General features: G+C 40.2%; 1 protein-coding gene across 4 annotated transcripts in view; it reads right to left on the reverse strand.

Annotated features, from left to right (window-relative positions):
- ZFAND4 (zinc finger AN1-type containing 4) overlaps window positions 1–23380 on the reverse strand; it is a 123778-nt gene that overhangs the window by 92762 nt on the left and 7636 nt on the right. For 2 of the 4 annotated variants that reach the window (XM_080640885.1, XM_080640884.1), the window contains exon 2: window positions 19212–19509. The exons of 1 other annotated variant lie outside the window; for it this stretch is intronic. In XM_080640885.1, the coding sequence (XP_080497011.1) occupies window positions 19212–19392 (181 nt within the window). In that variant the 5' untranslated portion in view covers window positions 19393–19509. Of the gene's footprint in view, window positions 1–19211; window positions 19510–23380 lie in introns of those variants that run through there. One more of the 4 variants, XM_080640887.1, reaches the window with a different exon arrangement.

Genomic DNA, 23380 nt, shown 5'->3' on the forward strand with positions numbered 1-23380 from the left:
AAAAAACTATCAAGCCATGAAAATACATGGAAGAAATGTAAATAAAATTTTTAGGAGAAAGAAGCAAATGTGAAAAGGTTACATATTATATAATTCCAATTATATGACATCCTGGAAAAGAAAAAACTATGCAATAGATAGCAACAAGACTATGGTTGCCAGGGGTTGCACAGAGGAAGGACGTCAGGGCACAGAGGATTTTTAGGGCAATAAAATTATTTTCTATAATACTATAGTGGTGAATACATGTCATTATACATTGGTAAAAAATCCATTGAATGTACAACATCAACAGTGAACCCTAATGTAAGCTGCAGACTTGAGGTGAAAATGATGTGTCAATGTAGGCTGATCAGCTGTAACAAATGAACCACTCTGGTGTAGGGTGTTGATAGTGGGGGAAGTTGTCTGTGGTATATCAAGTATATGAGAACTCTACTTTTTGCTCAATTTTGTTGTGAACCTAAAATTGCTCTAACATAAAGTTTATTAACTTAAATAAAAGTTTATATTTTTAAAACATTGAGGAAATCAATATACTGAAAATCATTTCCATTCCTGGATGCTTGTCAATTAGAGACAATACACATGTTAATTACAACAATGTCAATTACAACTTTACTTCTTAAGGTTACATTATGTGATAAGTACATACATTACATACAAACTCTTAAAACAAAAACTTTGCAAGTACTTTTGAAAACACTCCAGGAATGTAGTCACTTCAGGAAAAAAAATAATTGTAGGAAAAGGGTTATGAGAATGAACTAGAGAAGGAATGGTATATACATAAAGAGGATTACGTATTTTAAAGTCACAAATAGAAAAATAATCTACACCAAATTGAAAAATAATCTATTTCAATTAGATATAGGTAAGAACTATTTATTAAACATCACTTTGATTTCCTTTACTCATTCATTCGCCAAATATTTCAATGCCTATTCTATATGAGGCATTATTCTGAGCTAAAATTATATTGGTGAATAAGAAAAAGACCCTGCCTTCATGAAGCTTAGATTTTGCTTAAGACAGACACATTCTATCATACACTTATCTATAATATAATGCTAGGTTCCTTAATGCAATGAAAAGCAATACAGCAAGGATAAAGAGTGATTGGCACAGGTGGGAGGTATATTTTTAAAAAGAATTGTCAAGACAGACATGAGAAAATGACATGTGAGAATTTTAATAAAGTAGGGAAGGAACGATAAGGATATCTGGAAGAGGAGATCTCTTCAGGCAGGAAGAAGTTGGACTTACTGAAAAAAGAGTAAGTGTGCCTCAAGTAAAATTACTAAAATGGAGAGTAATGATATACAGGGTTAAAGATATGTGTAAGAAAGAATTTAAATGCAACAGTAATGTGTTTGGCATCCTTTAGCTATCCTGTCTAGGGATTTTCCATTCATTGACTAATACATGTAATATCTTAGCTTCACACCATCTGCATTAGTCAGGGTTCTCCAAAGAAATAGAACTAAAGGCTCTGTGTGTGTGTGTGTGTGTGTGTGTGGTGGTGGTGATGGTAGAGGGATGGGGGAAGGGGAGATTGAAAGAGAGATTTATAAGAAATTGGCTCATGGAGGCAGGCATGTCCAAAATCTGCAGGGTACGCTGGCAGGTCGGAGACTCTGAAGAGCTGAGTCTATAGTTCCAGTCTGGAAGCCAGCAGGGTGGAGACCCAAAAGAGCTAATATTCCCGTATGAGTTTGAAATGCTCTAGAACCAGGAGCCAATGTTGGAAACGAAGTCTGAAGGCTGTCTGGAGATTTCTGTCTTGCTCAAGGGAGGCTGGTCTTTTTATTCTATTAATACTTAAACTAATTTCAGGAGGCTCACACACATTATGGAAGGAAATCTGCTTTATCCAAAGCAGACTGATTTAAATGCTGAAACACCCTTACAGAAACACTCAGAATAATGTTTGACCAAATGTCTAAGCATTCCATGGCCCAGTCAGGTTGACATATAAAATGAACCATCACACAATCTCACCCACTTCTGTTTTCCACCTTAGCCTTGGAACCCCTCTATTTTCTACTTTTCTCATCTTAATAAGAAGCCAAAAAAAAATTCCTCCCATTTTCTTTTCACGGGAACAGCATACTCATCATTTTAACATCACTGGGGGAATGAAGGCTGTGGTCCTCTTCTGATATTCATGCTTTAAAGACTTGCCTTCTACTCCAAGTAACTTATCTAAGTATTCTTCCCAAAGTTCTCACTCAAAGAAAAATTCTGGAGCCAGTTATTACAGTAATAATGTATGTTTTCAAATATCAGTAATAGAAAGACACTTCCTTAACTTTTAGAAAAGGAATCTACCAAAAAAATTTTTAAATGTATTATTCTCACAAGGTAACAAGGGTGTACATGAGATTAGTATAAGATAAAGGAACCATTTTTAGTAACTGAGGTCACTCACTGTTACACTTGCCAGAGCAGTAGTTGGAACTGCTCTGAGAGAAGTTCCAAGCCATGTAGAGGGATGGGAAATTGAGGTGAATATCAGCAGACTCAGAGAGTTGAAAGTGGAGCTAAGAGTCCAAGGACACAAAGGCAGAGGGGATAGAAGGGGGTCCTAATATATGGTGACAGGAGATTTGACTTTGGGTGGTGAGCACAGGGTGCAATATATAGATCTTGTAACAGAAACCCACACCTAAAAGCTATATGATCATGTCAACCAATGTCATCCAATAAATTTAATTTTTAAAAAAAGAGTACCAGAGAGAAAAGAACTGCAAAACAGAAATATGCAGAAGGTGCTATTCAAGTATTAAGCAAAACAGTGACCATATAAGGAATCTGCTGGAAACCAAGATCAACAGTAATTAATATGAATGTAAGCAGTGCACCAGAAGGCTGAGTGGCTCCTTTGAAATTCACAGGGTGAATTTGCATTTTATTACCTACTGCTGACTCAATGGCCTAAAGCAAACACCCCAAAACCTGATAATCTTACTGTTTACTATAAACATTACCATTGCTATGTCTGTTTGCATTCCTAAAAGGCAATTGTGTATTCTAGTAAATAAAAGCAGCTGGGAAAAGGAACTAGACTTCCTATAGTTGAGTTTGCCCTGGCCTCCCCCATAAAATCAAAATTAATCTTGTCTTGCCCTGACCGGTTTGGCTCAGTGGATAGAGCGTCGGCCTGCGGACTGAAGGGTCCCGGGTTCGATTCCGGTTAGGGGCATGTACCTGGGTTGCAGGCACATCCCCAGTGGGAGGTGTGCGGGAGGCAGCTGATCGATGTTTCTCTCTCATCGATGTTTCTAACTATCTATCCTCTCCCTTTCCTCTCTGTAAGAAATCAATAAAATATTAAAAAAAAAAATTAATCTTGTCTTGTGTGTATCATTTGTATGTCAGCTCTTTCTCCAAGCCTTTGAACCGGAAAGCCACGCTGGCTGTGTCCTTTCACAGAAAACTACCGCAAGGCAAGAAAAAAACATCAGAGAGAAAACACTGCCCAGCACTCACAAAGGAATAGAAAACAGGAAACCCACAAACCAGACTCATAAAAAATCTCATAATTCTTCTGGTAATGGGCAGCATATTTAGGAAGATCTTGCCTCAGTAATAGGGAATGATTAGACCTAGACTGAATACTGCTCCAGTCCCACTTAAAAAACTTAATCATAGCCCAGCTGGTGTGACTCAGTGGTATCATAGCCCAGCTGGTGTGACTCAGTGGTTGAGCGTCGACCCCTGAACCAAGAGGTCACCAGTTAAATTTCTGCTCAGGGCATATGCCTGGGTTGCAGGCTCGATCCCCAGTAGGGGGGTGCAGGAGACAGCCAATTGGTGTTTCCCTCTCATCAATGTTTTCATCTCTCTATTCCTCTCCCTTCCTCTCTCTCTAAAATATAAAAATGGAGGAGAAACCAAGATGGCGGCATAGGTAAGCACCTAAACTGCTGCCTCGCACAACAATTTCAAAACTACAACTAAAAGACAGAATGGACACCATCCAGAACTACAGGAAAGCTGGCTGAGTGGAAATTCTACAACTAGAAGGAAAGAGACAAGCTCACAGAGAATTGGAGGTACGGCAAAGGGTCTTTGTGTGCGCAGAGAGGAAGGGCGGCTGAGAGCCTGCTGACTTTCTCTGGCGGGAGGGGGAAGGAAGCCCCTGATGGCACTGAACCCCAGTTCCGACTGCACTGAACCCCAGTTCCGGGGAAACCCCATGGACCCAGGCTCATACAGGGGGAGTCTGGACTGACAGCTAGAGAGAAAGGCACCCGGAGACTCGGAGACCCGGGGGAGACCTGGGGGAGCCCCGGCGGGCAGGGGTCTGGAGGCGCGCGCGCCAGTGTACACAAAGGCTGCGGAGGTTGCCACAGGCTTTCCCTAGCAGAAGGGAATCAGAAGCTCCTGACTACACTGAACCCCAGTTCTGACTGCACTGAACCCCAGTTCCAGGCGAGCTCTTGGGGACCCATGCTCTTGCGGGGGAGGGAGGGAGGGAATCAGGACTCTCGGGCAGAGACTCGGGAGCCAGGGAAGGCAGAGGTCTGGAGGCACACGCGCACAAGGGCAAGGCTGATGGGAAGCTAAGACTGTCTGCTCCGCCCTGAGACTCCACCCCATCCAAGCTGAGCACAGAGGCTTTTGCAATTTGGCAAGTCTAATCCTATAAGGCTGTCTCCAGGACTGAACTTCTCCCAGCGTAGACACAGCTGATCTTCACAGCCAACTGGCCTGCAGGTCAATTTCTCCCAGTGATACCAACAACAATCAAGACTTAACTACAACAAGGCTGTACACACAGTCCACAAAGGGGTGCACCAAGAGTGTCCACCTCAGGTTAACTGGGGAGGCCGACCCACTGGGCCATATAGGAAACCAAGCACACAAACCTACCCTACCAACTCAAGGAAGCAGTGAAAATGCGGCAACAAAGAAACAGATCACAAACAAAAGAAATGGAGGAAAACAAATGACTGGATATAGAATTCAAAACCACGGTTATAAGGCTTTTCAAGAATATCCTAGAAAAGGCCAATAAATATAACGAGACCCTTGAGGATATGAAAAAGGACCAACTAGAAATTAAACATACACTGACTGAAATAAAAAATATTATACAGAGACCCAACAACAGACTAGAGGAACACAAGAATCAAGTCAAAGAACTGAAATACAAAGAAGCAAAAAACACTCAACTGAAAAAGCAAAAAGAAAAAAAAATCCAAAAAGTTGAAGACAGTGTAAGAAGCCTCTGGGACAACTTCAAGCGTACCAACATCAGAATTATGGGGGTGCCAGAAGAAGAGAGAGAGCAAGATACTGAAAACCTATCTGAAGAAATAATGACTGAAAACTTCCCCCACATGGTGAAAGAAATAGACTTACAAGTCCAGGAAGCGTACAGAACCCCAAACAAAAGGAATCCTAAGAGGACCACACCAAGACACATCATAATTAACATGCCAAGAGCAAAAGACAAAGAGAGAATATTTAAAGCAGCAAGAGAAAAACAGTTAGTTACCTACAAGGGAGCACCCATACGACTGTCAGCTGATTTCTCAACAGAAACTATGCAGGCCAGACGGGAGTGGCAAGAAATATTCAAAGTGATGAATAGCAAGAACCTACAACCAAGATTACTCTACCCAGCAAAGCTATCATTCAGAATTGAAGGGCAGATAAAGAGCTTCACAGATAAGAAAAAGCTAAAGGAGTTCATCACCACCAAACCAGTATTATATGAAATGCTGAAAGGTATTCTTAAAGAAGAGGAAGAAGAAAAAAGTAAAGAGAAAAATTATGAACAACAAATACATATCTATCAACAAGTGAACCTAAAAATCAAGTGAATTAAAAACCTGAGGAACAGAATAATCTGGTGAATATAATAGAATCAGGGGCATAGAAAGGGAGTGGACTGATAATTCTCAGGGGGAAAGGGGTATGGGGGATTCAGGAAGAGACTGGACAAAAATCATACACCTATGGATGAGGACAGTGCGGGGGAGGTAAAGGCAGAAGGTGGGGTGGTAACTGGGTGGAGGGGAGCTATGGGGGGAAAAAGGAGAAACAATTGTAATAATCTGAATAAAGATTTATTTAAAAAATAAATTAAAAAAAAACAAATTATCTTAAAAATAAATAAATAAATATGCATGTCAGTCCAAAAAATAAATAAATAAAAATAAAATATAAAATTTATTTTTAAAAGGTATAGCAATAGAGAAACTAAGCAAAATGAAACATGGAAACAACAAAAAGTGTCAGAAAAAAACATCAGTAAGCTGTGGGACAATTTCAAGCAACCTACTATACTAGTAACTTGAGTTTGCAAGAGATGAGACAATATAATCCCAAAAAGGAAGATTATAATCCCAAAAAGGAAGAACAAAGGTGGAAGATTTACACTTCCCAATTTCAACTTACTACAAAGCTACAGTAATCAAGACAGTATGGTTCTGGCACAAGGAACGACATATAAATCAATGGAAGACAATTGAGAAACCAGAAAAAAACTCATATGTATGTGTTCAATTGAGTTTTGACTAGGGTTCTAAAATATTTCAAAGGGGAAAAAATAGCCTTTTTTAAAAATGGTGCTAAGACAACAGGATATTGTCCCACATGCAAAGTATTAAATTTGGACCCCCTACCTTAAGCCATAGACAAAATCAGCTCAAAATGGATCAGGGAAAACAGGAAGTGTCTCAAAAACTGAAGCATAAAGTTATTATATGACCCAGCAATTCCACTCATAGGTATAACCAAAGAATTGATAACAGGTACTCTAAGACTTGTACACATATGTTCATAGCTTTATACATATAGTGGAAACAACATCAATGTCCATCAATTGAATAATGAATAAATAAAATGTAGTATATATCCATACATACAATGGAATATTATTCAGCTATAAAAAGGAAAGGACTGATACACGATAAAACACAGATGGACCCCCTAAAACATTATGCTAAGTAAACAAGTCACACATAAAAGGTTACCTATTATATAATTTCAGTTATATGAATAAGTAAATCCATAAAGACAGAAAGTGTATTATTTTTTTTTACTGGAGATATAATAATCTTTTTTAAAATTTAATAAATCTTTAATGTTCAGATTATTACAATTGTTCCTCTTTTTTCCCCCCATAGCTCCCCTCCACCCAGTTCCCACCCCACCCTCTGCCCTTACCTCCCCCGCACTGTCCTCATCCATAGGTGTACACTTTTTGTCCAGTCTCTTCCCACACCGCCTACACCCCTCCCCCCCGAGAATTGTCAGTCCACTCCCTTTCTATGCCCCTGATTCTATTATATTCACCAGATTATTCTGTTCCTCAGGTTTTTAATTCACTTGATTTTTAGATTCACTTGTTGATAGACATGTATTTGTTGTTCATAATTTTTATCTTTACCTTTTTCTTCTTCTTCCTCTTCTTAAAGAATACCTTTCAGCATTTCATATAATACTGGTTTGGTGGTGATGAACTCCTTTAGCTTTTTCTTATCCGTGAAGCTCTTTATCTGACCTTCAATTCTGAATGATAACTTTGCTGGGTAGAGTAATCTTGGTTGTAGGTTCTTGCTATTCATCACTTTGAATATTTCTTGCCACTCCCGTCTGGCCTGCATAGTTTCTGTTGAGAAATCAGCTGACAGTCGTATGGGTGCTCCCTTGTAGGTAACTAACTGTTTTTCTCTTGCTGCTTTTAATATTCTCTCTTTGTCTTTTGCTCTTGGCATTTTAATTATGATGTGTCTTGGTGTGGTCCTCTTTGGATTCCTTTTGTTTGGGGTTCTGTGGGCTTCCTGGACTTGTAAGTCTATTTCTTTCACCATGTGGGGGAAGTTTTCAGTCATTATTTCTTCAAATAGGTTTTCAGTATCTTACTCTCTCTCTTCTTCTGGTATCCCCATAATTCTGATGTTGGTATGCTTGAGGTTGTCCCAGAGGCTCCTTACACTATCTTCAAATTTTTGGATTTTTTTTTCTTTTTGCTTTTCTGGCTGAGTGTTTCTTGTTTCTTTGTATTTCAAATCTTTGACTTGATTCTTGCGGTCCTCTAGTCTGCTGTTAGGTCTCTGTATAATATTTTTTATTTCAGTCAGTGTATGTTTAATTTCTAGTTGGTCCTTTTTCATATCCTCAAGGGTCTCGCTAAATTTATCGGCCTTTTCTAGGAAATTCTTGAAAAACCTTATAACTGTGGTTTTGAACTCTATATCCAGTCATTTGCTTTCCTCTATTTCTTTCATTTGTGATCTGTTTCTTTGTCTCCACGTTTTGCCTGCTTCCCTGAGTTGGTAGAGTAGCTTTGTGTGGTAGGTGTCCTCTAGGGCCCAGTGGCTCAGTCTCCCCCAGTTACCTGAGGTGGACACTTTTGATGCACCCCTTTGTGGACTGTGTGCTCAGCCTTGTTGTAGTTAAGCCTTGATTGTTTTTGGTATCACTGGGAGGAATTGACCTCCAGGCCAATTGGCTGTGAGGATCAGCTGTGTCTATGCCGGGAGAACTTCTGTGCTGGAGACACCCTTATGAGACAATACTTGCAAAATCGCAAAAGCCTCTGTGCTCAGCTTGGATGGGATGGAGTCTCAGGGCGGAGCAGTCAGCCTTGGCTTCCCGTCAGCCCTGCCCTATGAGGCCCCTGGGTCTCAGTGTCCCTCAGTAATTGCTGAAAGCACCTCTGAGAGAAAGCCGCCCTCGAGTTTTGCCCGCTGCCAGACAGTCCAGTTTCTCCCCAAATGAGTCTGGGTTCCCAGAAACTCAACTGGAACTGGAGTTCAGCCCAGTCGGGAGCTTCCGTCTCCATCCTGCTTTAGAAAGCCAGCCACGCACTCAGCCGCCCGTGCACTCAGCCTCCTGTCCTCTCGCCTGGAACTGGAGTTCAGAGCAGTCGGGAGCTTTTGTCTCCCTCCCGATTGAGAAAGCCAGCCGCATACTCAGTTGCCAGCCTTCTCCGCATGCGTGTCTCCATACCTCAGCTTTTTGCAGCTCCTCTGAGTCTCAATGTGCTTTCCTCTTTCCTTCTAGTTGTAGAATTTCCACTCAGCCAGCTTTCCTGTGGTTCTGGATGGTGTCTATTTTGTCTTTTAGTTGTAGTTTTGATATTGTTGTGCGAGGCAGCAGTTTAGGTGTTTACCTATGCCGCCATCTTGGTTTCTCCCAGAAAGTGTATTATTAGTTGTTGCTATTGGATTGGAGGAGAAGGGTATGGGAAAAATGATTATTTAATGGGTATAGGGCTTCATTTGAGGTGATGGGAATGTCTTGAGCCTGTGGGTGCCATCTTCACACACTCCCTTCGCCCTGCTCCAGGTCGCTGGTATCTCCTAGAAACAATCGTATGCACTTGTTTGGCCCCCTGGTGTTTGTGGCTGCTGTCCATGGGATACCCTTTGATTTCCTGGCTCTGGTGGTCAGCAGGGCTTAGGTTAATGTGTACACCAAGGGACTGTGACAAACAAACAGCTATCCTAGGGCACAGTGCGGAGGCAGCAGATAGAAACACACATCTCCTAGTCTTCCCCTGAAAGAGGTATATTTAAATACCTTAAAGCTGTTATCATTATGAAATGCCACTTTGTCTCTTGTTACAGCTTTTATTTTGAAATCTATTTTGTCTGATATAAGTATTCTGCCCAGATTTTTTTTTTATTTCCATATACATGAAATATTTCTTTCCATCCCTTTACTTTTAGGCTGTGTGTGTTTTGCATTCTGAGGTGGGTCTCTTTTAGACAGTATATTTAATGGTCTTGTTTTCTTCTCGATTTAGCCACCCTATGTCTTTTTATTTTTTAATTTTTGAGAGAGAGAGAGAGAGACATCGATGTGAGAGAGAAACATTAATCAGTTGCCTCCTGCATTCACTCCAATAGGTGATCGAACCCTGCAACCTGGTGACCAGAATGGAACCTGCCAGGTTGGTGTATAGGACGATGCTCCAACCGAGCCACACTGGCCAGGGCCACCCTATGCCTTTTCATTGGAGCATTTAATCCATTTACATTTGAAGTAATTACCAATAGGTATGTAGTTACTGCATTTTATTCTTTTATATTTTTACAGTTCTTCTCTGTTTATTCTTGGTCTTTATATAGGTGGAATCATAGTGTATGTGTTCCTCTATGATTTGCTTTTATTATTCACCATTGTTTTTAATTTATCCATGTCATGCATGGGACTATTATTCCATTAGTTTCTCTGTTGTGAACTATCCCATAGAATTCAATTACAATATATGGCACATATATTTACATATACCACAATATATCCAGTCGAGTGTACTCATTTGAGTTGTTTCTAGAATTTTGACATTACCAACAAGACTACTATGAATATCCCTCTTACATAACTTATTCACATTTCACTTTATAATGTATTTTATATAATAACTTTATTAATACAGAAATATCCACTTTATTCAGGTATTTTACTGTTGTATCTTTCAATCCTTTACCTTCAACATTTGCTGTCCTTACATTTTAGACTAGGTCTCTTGTAAAAAAAAAGCGTTTCATATGAACTTTTTTAAAAAGCAATCTATCAGTTGTATTTCAATTAAAGAGATTTATCCATTTTACCTTATTGGAATTACTGATATATTTCTATTCATTTTCACTATCTTACTTTTAGTTTTCTAATTATCCTGCTTTAACTGCCTGCCTCCTTTATGTATTAATTTAGATAGATGGAAGAAGGTGAGGCACTTATATCATCTAGAAATTATATAACTACTAGAGGCCAGGTGCATGAAAATTCATGCACTGGAGGGGGGTCCCTCAGTCCGGCCTGCTCCCTTTCACAGTCCGGGATCCCTCAGGGGCAAAAGGTGACCTGGCGATCAGGGGAAGGTGATGCCTCATCAAACCTCTGCTGCTGCCACTGCTGGCAGCGCAAGCCTTGGCTGGCCCTGGTTACCTGAGCCTCGGGCAGCCCTGGGCAGGTGAGCAGCCACCATCCGAGGCTTGCCTGCACCTCGGGCCGGCCCTGGGCGGCTAGGTAGCTGAGGGGACTGGGGGACTCCAGAGGCAGGCGTGCAGAGCGGCCGCATGCCTGCTACCCCGGCGGGGCTGAAGGGACTGGGCGCCGCCTTCTTGTGGCTGTGGGCACCGCCATCTTTGAGGGCGTGGCAGTCAATTAGCATATTCCCTCCTTATTGGCTGTGGGTGCCACCATCTTTGCGATGGCCTGAGGGTCAATTAGCATATTCCCTCTTTATTAGATAGGATTTCTAACCCTAACCCTAAGCTCTTCATGAATAATACTAAGAGCCTTAGCACTCTCATTACACACAATTCTACCTTGAATTATATGTCATTGTTTCCAGGATTTTAAATAGATTTTTTCAAACTTTCATATATTATTGTTTTACTAGTTTTATTAAGTAAATATTTTTTTAGATCCACCCACAAGTGTGCCATTTTGATAACTATTCCACATTGTATCATCAACTTCTTTTAAAGATTATTTACCTTCTAAGATATACCCTTCAGAAATTCCTTTGGCAAGAATTTGTTGTTGGGAAATTCAAGTTTTGTTTTTCTGGAAATGTCTTTATTTTGTCCTCATCCTTGAAAAATAAATTTAATTTTAGGTAGAGATTGTTATTTCTCTCAGCACTGTGAAGATAATATTCCACTGTCATCTGGTTTCTATTATTGTTAAAAAATCAATTGTCGTGCCCAGATCTTGGTTTCTAATACCATAGTCCGATAAAGGGAACCAGGGCTCACTGAAGAAATGGCTGCTCTAGACAATTTGGCTCAGTGGATAGAGGGCCAGTCTGCGGAACAAAGGGTCCCGAGTTCGATTTTGGTCAAGGGCACGTACCTTGATTGCAGGCTCCTCCGCAGCCCAGGCCCTGGTCAGGGCACTTGCAGGAGGCAACCAATCGATGTTTCTTTCACATGGATGTTTCTCTCTGTCTTTCCTTCTCTCTTCCACTCTCTAAAAATTCAATGGAAAAATATCCTTGGGTGAAGATAAACAAAACAAAACAAAACAGAAATGGCTGATTATAAGACAGGGGAAGAAATACACAAGATGATCCTAAATCACCTTGTAGTGCCACAAAGTAAGTGGGAAAACAAAACAAAATAACCACAAACATGGTGGTTCAGGGACTTGGGGAACAAATATTTATCTCTGAGCATTGTACTGAGGTACCAGATTTTTTTCTCCTTTCCCCTTTCCCTCAAGCAAGATGCTTTTGGGACAAAATGTGCTATACTACCTGTTCTTAAAGAATTATATATTGTCATCTCAGGCCTCTTTTTATTTCCATTATATTAACACAAGTTTAAACAGACATTGAAAACGTATTTTAAAAAACCTTTACCCAGAATTTGTGTGTTCTGTTTTAGGAAATGTTTCTACCATATGGTAAGAATCAGAAGTCTGTTTGATTCTACTTTTGAAGACATTACACTTGAACTTGTCACATCAATAATACATATATTTAGGTAGTGGTAATAGTAACATGACAGTAATGTTTTCCAATAATGACACAACTATATACTAGTTATAGGTTAAACTGTGTCCCCCAAAAGTCCCTGAATTGAAGTCCTAATCCTCAGTACCTCACCATGTGACCTTAGGTGAGGATAGGGTCTTTATAGATATAATGAAGTTAAAATGAGGTCATTAGGGAGGGCCCTAGTCCAATATGACTGGTGTCCTTATAAAAAAAGGGAAATTTGGAGACAGACACACACATACACAGGGAGATAATCATGTGAGAAAACTGGGATGATGCTTCTGGAAGCAAAGGAACAAGAAAGGCTGACAGCAAACCACCAGAAGCTAGGCAACGGCATGGTACAGATGTTCTCTAGGAGCTCTCAAAAGAAACCAATAATGCCGACACCTTGATTTGGACTTCTAGCCTCTAGAACTGTGGAATAATACATTTCTGCTCATTAAGCCACTCAGTTTGTGGTACCTTGCTTTGGCAGCTCTAGTAAATTAATACAATAAGAAAAATAGTGAATTTTATAATATGCAAATTAAAAATGGAGAAAAAAGAGTTTGCTAAACTTCTGAAACATGTTTAGTATTATTAGTCAGAATATTGGGAATGTGTATAAAATACAAAAAGTGATCAAATCTATTTAATCCTATACATTTCTGTGGTTACAGAGCCCGTGACCCTTATAATTTTTAAATGATAAAAAAAAATTTTTTGGTTAAACAAACACTTAGAATTTAATGACAATAAAATTCAACTTAAAAACTTGTAAGTTAGCCTGGCTGGTGTGGCTCAGTGGTTCAGTGGTTGAGCGTGGACCCATAAACCAGGAGGTCACGGTTCAATTCCTGGTCAGGGCACATGCCTGGGTTGCGGGCTCAATCCCCAGTGGGGGACATGCAGGAGGCAGCCAATCAATGATTCTTTCTCATCACTGATGTCCCTATCCCTCTCTCCTTCTCCCTTTCTCTCTCTAAAATTAATTTTTTACAACGTGTAGGTTATAACTATAACACAATTCTTGAAAGGAAATTTTAAATCATAACTTATTACAGTAAAAAGTTGAGATTTCCAGTTTCAATTACAACATGTGAAGAGCTTGTATGTTGCCACCATCCTTACAAAAAGAAAAAAGTGCATGTACCTGGGTTGTAGGTTTGATCCTCAGCCCAGTTGGGGTGCATGTAGGAGGCAACCAATCAATGTGTCTCTCTCGTATCTTGCTCTTCCTCTCCCTTACTCCCTCTCACTCTCTCTAAAAATCAATGGAAAAAATATCCTCAGGTAAGTTTTAACAACAACAAAAAAAGAATCCCTGGGGGCCACTGTCTTAGGGAGCTTCCATACTTTTGATACTTTTATCTCTAGAAAAACTATCCGGTTATCACTGTGAAGAGTCAATAAAGATGGCCTTGTAGCTCAGGCAGAGGGAGGGGGAAACATCCTATATAATAAAGAGCTAATATATAAATGATCATCACGTCCTCACGCCACCACGCAGTAACAGCTCAGACACTCAACACTAGGGAGAGAGGAATGGGGACCAGCCAGGCACAAATGAACTCATGAGAGAGGAATGGGGACCAGCCAGGCACAAATGAGCTCACAAGAGAGGAATGGGGACCAGCCAGGCTGCGGCCCGGGAGAGGGACAAGCCACCCACCCCGTGGTCCCAGATGCCTGCAGCTGTGGCCCGGGCAAAGCCACCCACCCACGGTCCCCTGCGGCTGCAGCTGGCCTGGGCGAAGCCGGCCCAGGTTCTGGGTGCCTGCGGCCGACCAGAGGGAAGGAAGCCCAGGTCCCGGGTGCCTGCAACTGGCCGGAGGAGGGAATCCTGAGTCCTGCGTGTGGGACAAAGCAGAGGTGGTTAGGGGCGATCAGGCCAGCAGGGGAACAGTTAGGGGCAATCAGGTCAGTAGGGGAGAAGTTAGGGGTGATCAGGCAGGCAGGCAGAGGTGGTTAGAGGCTATCAGTCAGGCAGGCAGAGGTGGTTAGGGGCAATCATGCAGGCAGGTAGAGGGGTTAGGGGCTATCAGGCAAGCGGTTAGGAGCCAGTGGTCCCGGATTGTGAGAGGCAATTGGACATCCCTCAAGGGGTCCCGGAGTGGAGAGGTTGCAGGCTGGACTGAGGGATCCCCCCACCCCCGTGCACGAATTTTGTGCACAGGGCCTCTAGTCCTATATAATAAAAGGCTAATATGCAAATCAACCGAACAGTGGAATGACCGGTCGCTATGACGCACACTGACCACCAGGGGGCAGATGCTCAATGCAGGAGCTGCCCCCTGGTGGTCAGTGCGCTCCCACAAGGGGAGCGCGGCTCAGCCAGAAGCGCTCATGGCTGCGGCAGCACTAAGGATGTCCGATTGATGGCTCCCAGACTGTGAGAGGATGCAGGCCAGGCTGAGGGATCCCTCCCACCCCCTGCTCCCCAAGTGCATGAATCTCGTGCACCAGGCCTCTAGTAAACATTATAAAAAGCCCTGAGCATTCTCTATATTAAAGGCCTATGGACTTTATCAGAGTCTTATCCCACCTGGGGGAAGGATAGTTCACAGAGTGCAAACCCCTGTAGTTTTCCTATCCTAAGTAATTACAGGATGGGGGAAGGGGAGAAGCTAAGGAACACTTTAAAGGTCACAGCCCTGCCAAAACCGGTTTGGCTCAGTGGATAGAGCGTCAGCCTGCGGACTGAAAGGTCCCAGGTTCGATTCCGGTCAAGGGCATGTACCTTGGTTGCGGGCACGTCCCCAGTAGGGGGTGTGCAGGAGGCAGCTGATCGATGTTTCTCTCTCATCGATGTTTCTAACTCTCTATCCCTCTCCCTTCCTCTCTGTAAAAAATCAATAAAATATATTTTTTAAAAAATAAAAATAAAAAAATAAAGGTCACAGCCCTGCAACACAGAACCACCAAAAGACTGAGATTTAACCGGATTATAGATGGTTTTTTCCCTCAGTACTTTACCACCACACTAACAAGGCTCTAGTATAATAGCAATTACAGGTGAAAAAACTACAAGACACAGACTCTTTCTGAGGAGGAGTTCTTAGGGAAACTCAAAAACAACAGGGAAGACCAAACAAGGAAACTAGAGGAATTTGAAATCTCTGGCACTTATAGCTACAACAAACATTAAACATAGCCCATCTCCCTAGACACCTGAATATAAAAGGCCCATTTACCTCAGTAACTATTATCTGATATATCACATCCAACATTAAACAAAAAAAATTACAAAGCATGTTAAAAGACAAGAAAAATATACAGTCTGAAGAGACAAAATAAACATCAGTACCTGATTCAGATATAACAGAAATTTTGGAATTATCAGACAGGGAAATTAAAATTACTATGATTGATATGTTAGGAATTTTAGCAGAAAAGTAGATGACATGCAAAAACAGATGGGTAATGAAAGCAGAGGGATTGAAACGATAAGGAAGATAGAAGTAGATGCTAGAAATAAAAAAAAACCCACACAAATAAATATTGCCTTTGACGGGTTCACTCATCAGTAGATGGGATATGGCAAGGAAAGAATCGGTGAGTTTAAATGAATGTCAACACAAACTTTCCCAAACTAAAATGTAAAGAGAAAAAAGAATGAAAACAAAAACAGAGCATCCAAGAACTGTGGGAAAATTTCAAAAAGTGCAACTGGAATACTAGAAAAAAGATAAAATGAAACAGAAGAAATATTTTAAGTAATAGTGGCCCAAAATATTCCAAAATTAATAAGATACACCAAAGCAAATTGACAAGAGCTCAGAAAACATCAAATAGGATAAAATTTACAAATCTACAGGGCCAATCAGGTTCCCCACCTCCCTGCCTCCTCCTTCCCTCACCACCCACACACTACCACCCCATGGTTCATCCCCGCCCCCCGCCTTCCCGCCTCCCTGCCTCCTCCTTCCCTTGCTCCCTCAGTGCCCCACTGCTGCCACTGGCATCCCACGATGTTCCGCACCATCCCCTGGTGGTCAGCACACATCATAGCGAGCAATCAAACTCCCGGTCTCACGGTCGAACTCCTGATGGGACACTTTGCATATTAGCCTTTTATATATATATATATTAGCCTTTTATATATATATATATATAGACAAGTAGCCCTGCGCACGAATCTGTGTGCCAGTAGGTCGCTGCCACCCTCCTGTAGCTCTCTGCCCGTTGCCCTGCCCTCCTGTAGCTCCCCCCGCACCCCCAGAGCTTGCTGCCCTGCCCCCTCCTGTAGCTCTCCACCTCCCATTTGCTTGCTGCCCTGACCCCTCCTGTAGCTCTCCGCCTCCCACTTGCTTGCTTGCTGCCCTGGTCCATCCTGTAGCTCTCCGCCGCCCACTTGTAATTCACTGCCCCACCCTCCTGCAGATCCGTGATCTGGTTGTTACGCTATCTGTCATTACGCCTCAGAGCGTAATGGATAATTAGCATATTCCTCTCTTATTATATAAGATAGCCCTAGCCAGGGTGGCGCAGTTGGTTGGGTGTTGTCCTATGCACCAAAAGGTTGCCAGTTTGATTCCTAGTCAGGGCACATATTGGGTTGTGAGCTCAATCCCCAATGGGAGAGTGTGCAGGAGGGATGTTTCCTTCTCACATCAATGAATGTTTCTCTCTCTCTCCCCCCCCCCCCTAAAAAGCAATAAAAATATTTTTTAAAAAATAAATTACCCTGCCGAAACCGGTTTGGCTCAGTGGATAGAGCGTCGGCCTGCGGACTGAAGGGTCCCGGGTTCGATTCCGGTCAAGGGCATGTACCTTGGTTGCGGGCACATCCTCAGTGGGAGGTGTGCAGGAGGCAGCTGATCGATGTTTCTCTCTCATCGATGTTTCTAGCTCTCTATCCCTCTCCCTTCCTCTCTGTGAAATATCAATAAAATATATTTTAAAAAAATTACCCTGCGTGGATCAGTGGTTGAGCACTGATCTATGAACCAGGAGGTTATGCTTCAATTCCCACACCTGGGTTGCAGGCTCAGTCCTTAGTGTGGGGCATGCAGGAGGCGGCTGATGTTTCTCTCTCTCCCTCTCCCTTCCTCTCTGAAATCAACAGAAATATATTTAAAAATAAAAATAAAACATAAATTATATTATCTATATATATAAAAGCCTAAGCAACCATCTGACCATTTGACTGTCCGACCGGTAGCTATGACGCACACTGACCACCAGGGGAAGACACTCAATGCAGGAGCTGCCGAGCTGTGGTGACTTGGCAGCTGAGGTTCTCAGGTGACACACCCGGAACCAGAGAGGAGGAAGCCCGATTCCAGGGTGCATCACCCAAGAACCGCCCTCTCACAATCCGGGACCCCTCGGGTATGTCAGAGAGCTGGTTTTGGCCCTATCCCCACAGGCCAGGTTGAGGGACCCCACCAGTGCACAAATCCATGCACCTGGACTCTAGTAATAAATAAGAGAGTATAATATTGTCATAGGTAAAGCTAAACAAAGTGATCAAAAGAGCAGTGTATAAAAAAATGTTATACATGACAGATATGAAATTACTTTAGTGAGGAAAGACTAGACTAATTCAATAACTAGTTGTAGCCTCCTAAAGAACAGAATGACTGTCACTGTCCATGGGCTGCAAGAAGTTACAAGAAAGCATGGAGAATAAGAAGAAAGGAAGTTTGGAGGGGTATGAGGATGAAGAATATAAATAGGAATTGTGATCTACTGACCACTAGTGGTAGGTGCTATGGACTGAACTGTGTCCCCCACAGATTTATATGTTGAAACCCTAATTCCCAATTGTGATAGTATTTGGAGATAGCCTTTGGGAGATAACTGGGTTTAGATGAAGTCATGAGGGTGAGGACCTCATGGTGGAATCAGAAACACCAATTAGAAAGGACATATGCACCCCTATGTTCATAGCAGCACAATTTACAACAGCTGATATTTGGAAATAACCTAAGTGCCCATCAGCAGATGAGTGGATTAAAAAACTGTGGTACATCTACACAATGGAATACTATGCTGCTGTAAAAAAGAAGGAACTTTTACCATTTGCAACAGCATGGATGGATCTGGAAAGCATTATGCTAAGAAAATAAGCCAGTCTGAGAAAGATAAATATCACATGATCTCACTCATTTGTGGAATATAATGAACAACATAAAATGATGAACAAAAATAGATCCAGAGACAAAGAAACACCAAATGGACCGTCAAACCTCAGAGGGAAGGCAGGGGATGGAAGGGGGAGAGGGGTAAGAGATCAACCAAAGGACTTGTATGCATACATATTAGCATAACCAACGAATATGGACACTGGGGCGGTGGGGGCTTGTCCTGGGGGTGGGAGTGGCCAGGGAAGGGTCAATGGGGGAAAAAGGAGACATATGTAATACTTTAAACAATAAAAAAACAAAATAAAAAAGTAACTGTATGGTAGTTATGGCAGAATTTGCATGTCATCATAAACTGTTGAAAAACTATTTTTAAAATATTATTTCACACCACTAACATGATACCATGGATTTGCTTCAAAAGACTCTGGGTAGAAGGAGACTGAGGTGGAGGGATGCAGAAATGGTATTAAGATAGCTCATGAGTTGGTAACTGTTGAAGTTGAGTAAGGGCTATATGGGAGTTCATTATCCTATACTTTCTAATTCCATGTATGTTTGACATTTTCTCTGTAAGAAAGGTTAAAGTTATTTATATACTCCTGATGAACAAATATAATCCTCATATCCTAAAAATTAAAGAAAGAAAAAAAAAGAAAGATGAGTACCTTCCAATCTTTGAATTTTTGCTTTCACAGAAATAACAGCTTCCAATGGTGAAACTCTCAGTTCAAAACATGTTCCAGTCAATGTTTCAATGAAAAGCTCCATGGTATAGAAAAGAAGTTTGTAGTAAAATGGTCCCACATTATCTTCATTGAAGAATGGAGGATCTTTTCTGTTATCCATTACTTTGACTTTGCTAAATCCTTTGGAATATGTAGTAGGCAACTATATTCCAGTTCTAGCCAAATCAGCTTTGAACATTGGTAATATATATCATTGTTCATGCTTTGAGTTTAGTACCTAAAAAACAAGAATTGTTTAAGAAGCCTATCTGAAAATCTCATTCCTCCATAAACATTTTCTGAACAACTATGGCCCAATCTTCCACACCCCAGAATTCATTTTAGTGCTTAATTTGTCTACTCCTAAACTCCTCACCTTTGCCTCTGAAATCACTCCCCCCTCCATTAGACTACAAGATCATTTTTAAAAGGTATATTTGCAATAACTTTCTGTGTCTTACTAGAGCTCAGCACAGTTACTTACAAATATTTTCTTATTAATAAAATTTAAACAAACTCAACACATAGGTATACATTTGCAGGACTTTGAAAAATTTATGTATATCCTTTTCTAAAATATGTAAATTATGTTTTCTAACCCATACAAAGCATAACTTCATAACCACTATACATTTGAATCACACTAAATAAAAGAAATAGCAATCATCTTAATAGTTTCCTTAAATATAGGAATCACGAAATAATCAATGAGGATTTGGATTTACAAGTTATCTATCAGTATAGCATTGAGATAGTTAATATTGATAATGGACATTAAACATGATCTCTACACACAAACATACAATGACTAATAAATACGAGAGGCAAACATAACCAACAGAAGAACTAAGATAAATGACCAGTGTATAATTAGAAGAATATGAATAATCAAATAAATTGCTATTAATCAGCAAAAACTTTGTAAAGGAAGGGGGTCTTGAACTTAAACTAGAGAACAGATGATATACACTTCCTGGAAAGGTAGGTAGATCTTATAAAAGCTTTCCCTAGATATAAATTACATCCCATAGAATTCGCCTAGTCTAAAACTGACTAGTTTTTAGTATGTTCACAGAATTGTACAACCATCACCGCAATCTTTGTTAGAACATTTTCATCACCTAGGAAAGGAACTCAGTACTCTTTAGACATCACTCCCAAATTCTCCTTTCCCTCTCGGCCCTAGGCAAGCACTAATCTAGTTTCTGTCCCTATAATTTTGCCTATTCTGGACATTCATATAAATAGAATAATACACATGTAATCTTTTGTGACTGGCTTCTTACACTTAACATAATGTTTTCAAAGTTATCCATGTTTTAGGATGTATCAGTACTTCATTCTTTTTTTTTAAATTGATGAATAGTTTACCTAATCATCAGTTAATGGGCATTTTGGATTATGTCTAATTTTTGGCTGTTATGAATAATGCTATGAGAACATTCAATTACAAGTTTTTGTGTGGACATGTTTTCCTTTTTTCTTCCATAGATATATCTAAGAGTAGATTACTGGGTTATGTGATAACTCTACATTTAGTAATTTGTGGAACTATCAAACTGTTTTCAAAAGTCTTAAAGTTTTGAAACATTTTACATTCCAACCTACAATAAATGAGGGTGCTGATTTCCCTACATCCTTGCCAATACTTTTATTGTATTTTTTATTAAAGCCATACTAGTTGGTATGAAGTAGTATCTCATTGTTGTTGTGACTTGCCTTTCTCTAATAACTGATGTTAAGCATCATTTTATGTGCTTATTGGCTATTTCTATACCTTCTTTACAGAAATGTCTATTCAAAAAGTCTATTCAGGTCCTTTGTCCACTTTTAACTGGGTTGTCTTTTTGTTATTGAGTTGTAAGGATTTTTTATGTTTTCTAAATAGAAGTCTCTTAACAGATATATGATTCACTAAAATTTTAAGGGTTGTCTTTTAACTATCTTGATGGTTAAATAAAAAAATTTTTATTTTAATAAAGTCCAATTTGGCTATTTTTCTTTTGCTGTTTGTGCTTTGGGTGGCATATTTTAAAAGCTTTGCCTAATCCAAGGTAATAAAGTTTTACTTTACAGCTAATCCTTGAACAATACAGGTTTGAACTGTGCAGGTTCACTTATATTGCAGGGAGATTTGTGACAATTTGAAAAACTCACAGACAAATTGTGGTGCCTTGAAATATTGAAAAAAGAGAATAAGTTTGGTATGTCATGACTGTAAAAAATATATGTAGAAACTAGTTTATTTTGTAATTTACTGCCACAAAATATATACAAATCTATTATACAGTTAAAATTTATCAAAACTTAAGCACACAAACCGGACCATACACACCATTCAGTTGAGAGAAATAAGAACAAATGTAAATATATAATATTAAATCATAACTGCATAAAATTAACTGTAGTACACACTGTACTACTATAATAATTTTGTAGTTACCTCCTACTGCTATTAGCAGTGAGCTCGTGTTGTGAGAATCTGCTTAAAATACCATGTGATGATCATCACCATGTAAGCAGTTTGTATCTCCAGTAAATTGCATATTGCAATTAAAAGTGATCTCTCAAGGATCTCACATATTTTTCATCATGGTCAGTATAATAACATAAACCTTGAATAACATCATAAGACCCATACAAAGTGCCACTAGTGATTCTAGAAGTGCTTTCAAGAAGTAGAGGAAAGTCATAATACAAGAAAGAAATGAATTGCTGAAATTGCTCACCATTTCAAGATAAATGAATCCAATATAAGGACTGTTGTAAAAAAAAAAAGGGGGGGGGATGAAATTTGTGAACCCATTGCTGTGGTTACACCATCAGGCACAAAAACCTTGCACTTTTTGTGAAATACCTTTTGATCTTGTATTGAAAATGTAGCTTTAATGTTGGGGCAAGGTAGCTACAAGAAAGACATACCTATAGACTCCATTTGAGACTTAAAGCAAAAGGAAGGTGAAGGATCTAAAGCTGGAGAACTTAATGGCAGGAAAGGATGGTTTGATAATTTTAGAAAGAGGTTTGATTTTTAAAATGTCAAGATAACAGAAGGAGCTTCAGCTAACCAAGAAGCAGCAGACCAGTTCCCAGATGCCACTAAGAAAGTTATTGAGAACAAAAAAGAAAATAATTGAAGAGAACGGGTGTCTGCCTCACAAGTTTTTAATGCAGACAAAGGTGTCCTCTTCTAGGGGGTGGGCCGAGGGGATGCCAAAAAAGACATTTATTAGTAGGGATGAAAAACAACCACCAGGATTTAAGAAAGGAAGGGATAAGCTAACTTTACTGTTTTGTGCAAATGCAACAGGGTTTATAATCAGAACTGCCTTATCTATAAAGCTGCTCACCCCTGAGCCTTGAAGGGAAAAGATAAACACCAGCTTCCAGTGTTTTGGTTGTACACCAGACGGCCTGGATGAGAACCCTTTTTTCTGGATAGGTTCCATCGATGCTTTCCCTGAATAAAGTACCTTGCCAGTTAAGAGACTGCCTTTTAAAGTTCTTTTGATATTGCACACTGACTCTGACCACACAGACTTCCATAAGTTCAATATCAAAGTGGCCCAGCCAATGTGGCTCAGTGGTTGAAAGTCAATCTATGAACCAGGAGATCACAGTTCTATTCCCGGTCCGGGCACATAGCTGGGTTGTGGGCTCAGTTCCCACTGGGGGGAGTGCAGGAGGCAGCTGATTGATGATTCTCTCTCATCAAAGACATTTCTATCTCCCTCTCCCTTCCTCTCTGAAGTCAATTAAAAGTATTTTTAATATTTTAAAAATAAAGACTTTCAACAATGTTTCATGCTTTTTAGAGTACAAGTTTTGAATTTTTTACAAAAGTATTTATTCCGAAGAATTTTATCCTTTTTGAAACTATTGAAATAAAATTTAGTTTCACTTTCAGATTGTTCATTGCTAGTGTACAGAAATAAAATTGCTTTTAATATATTGATCGTGTACACTGCAACCTTCCTGAAAACATTTATTAGTTCTAAAAGTATTTTTAGTGGATTCCTTAGGGTTTTCTATATACAAGATCATGTGATCTGTAAATAGAGATCTTCTTCCCTTCCAATCTGATGGCTATTTCCTTTTCTTACCTAATT

This window comes from Plecotus auritus (assembly GCF_963455305.1).
Source record: "Plecotus auritus genome assembly, chromosome: 9".
In the NCBI taxonomy this organism is placed as follows: domain Eukaryota; kingdom Metazoa; phylum Chordata; class Mammalia; order Chiroptera; family Vespertilionidae; genus Plecotus; species Plecotus auritus.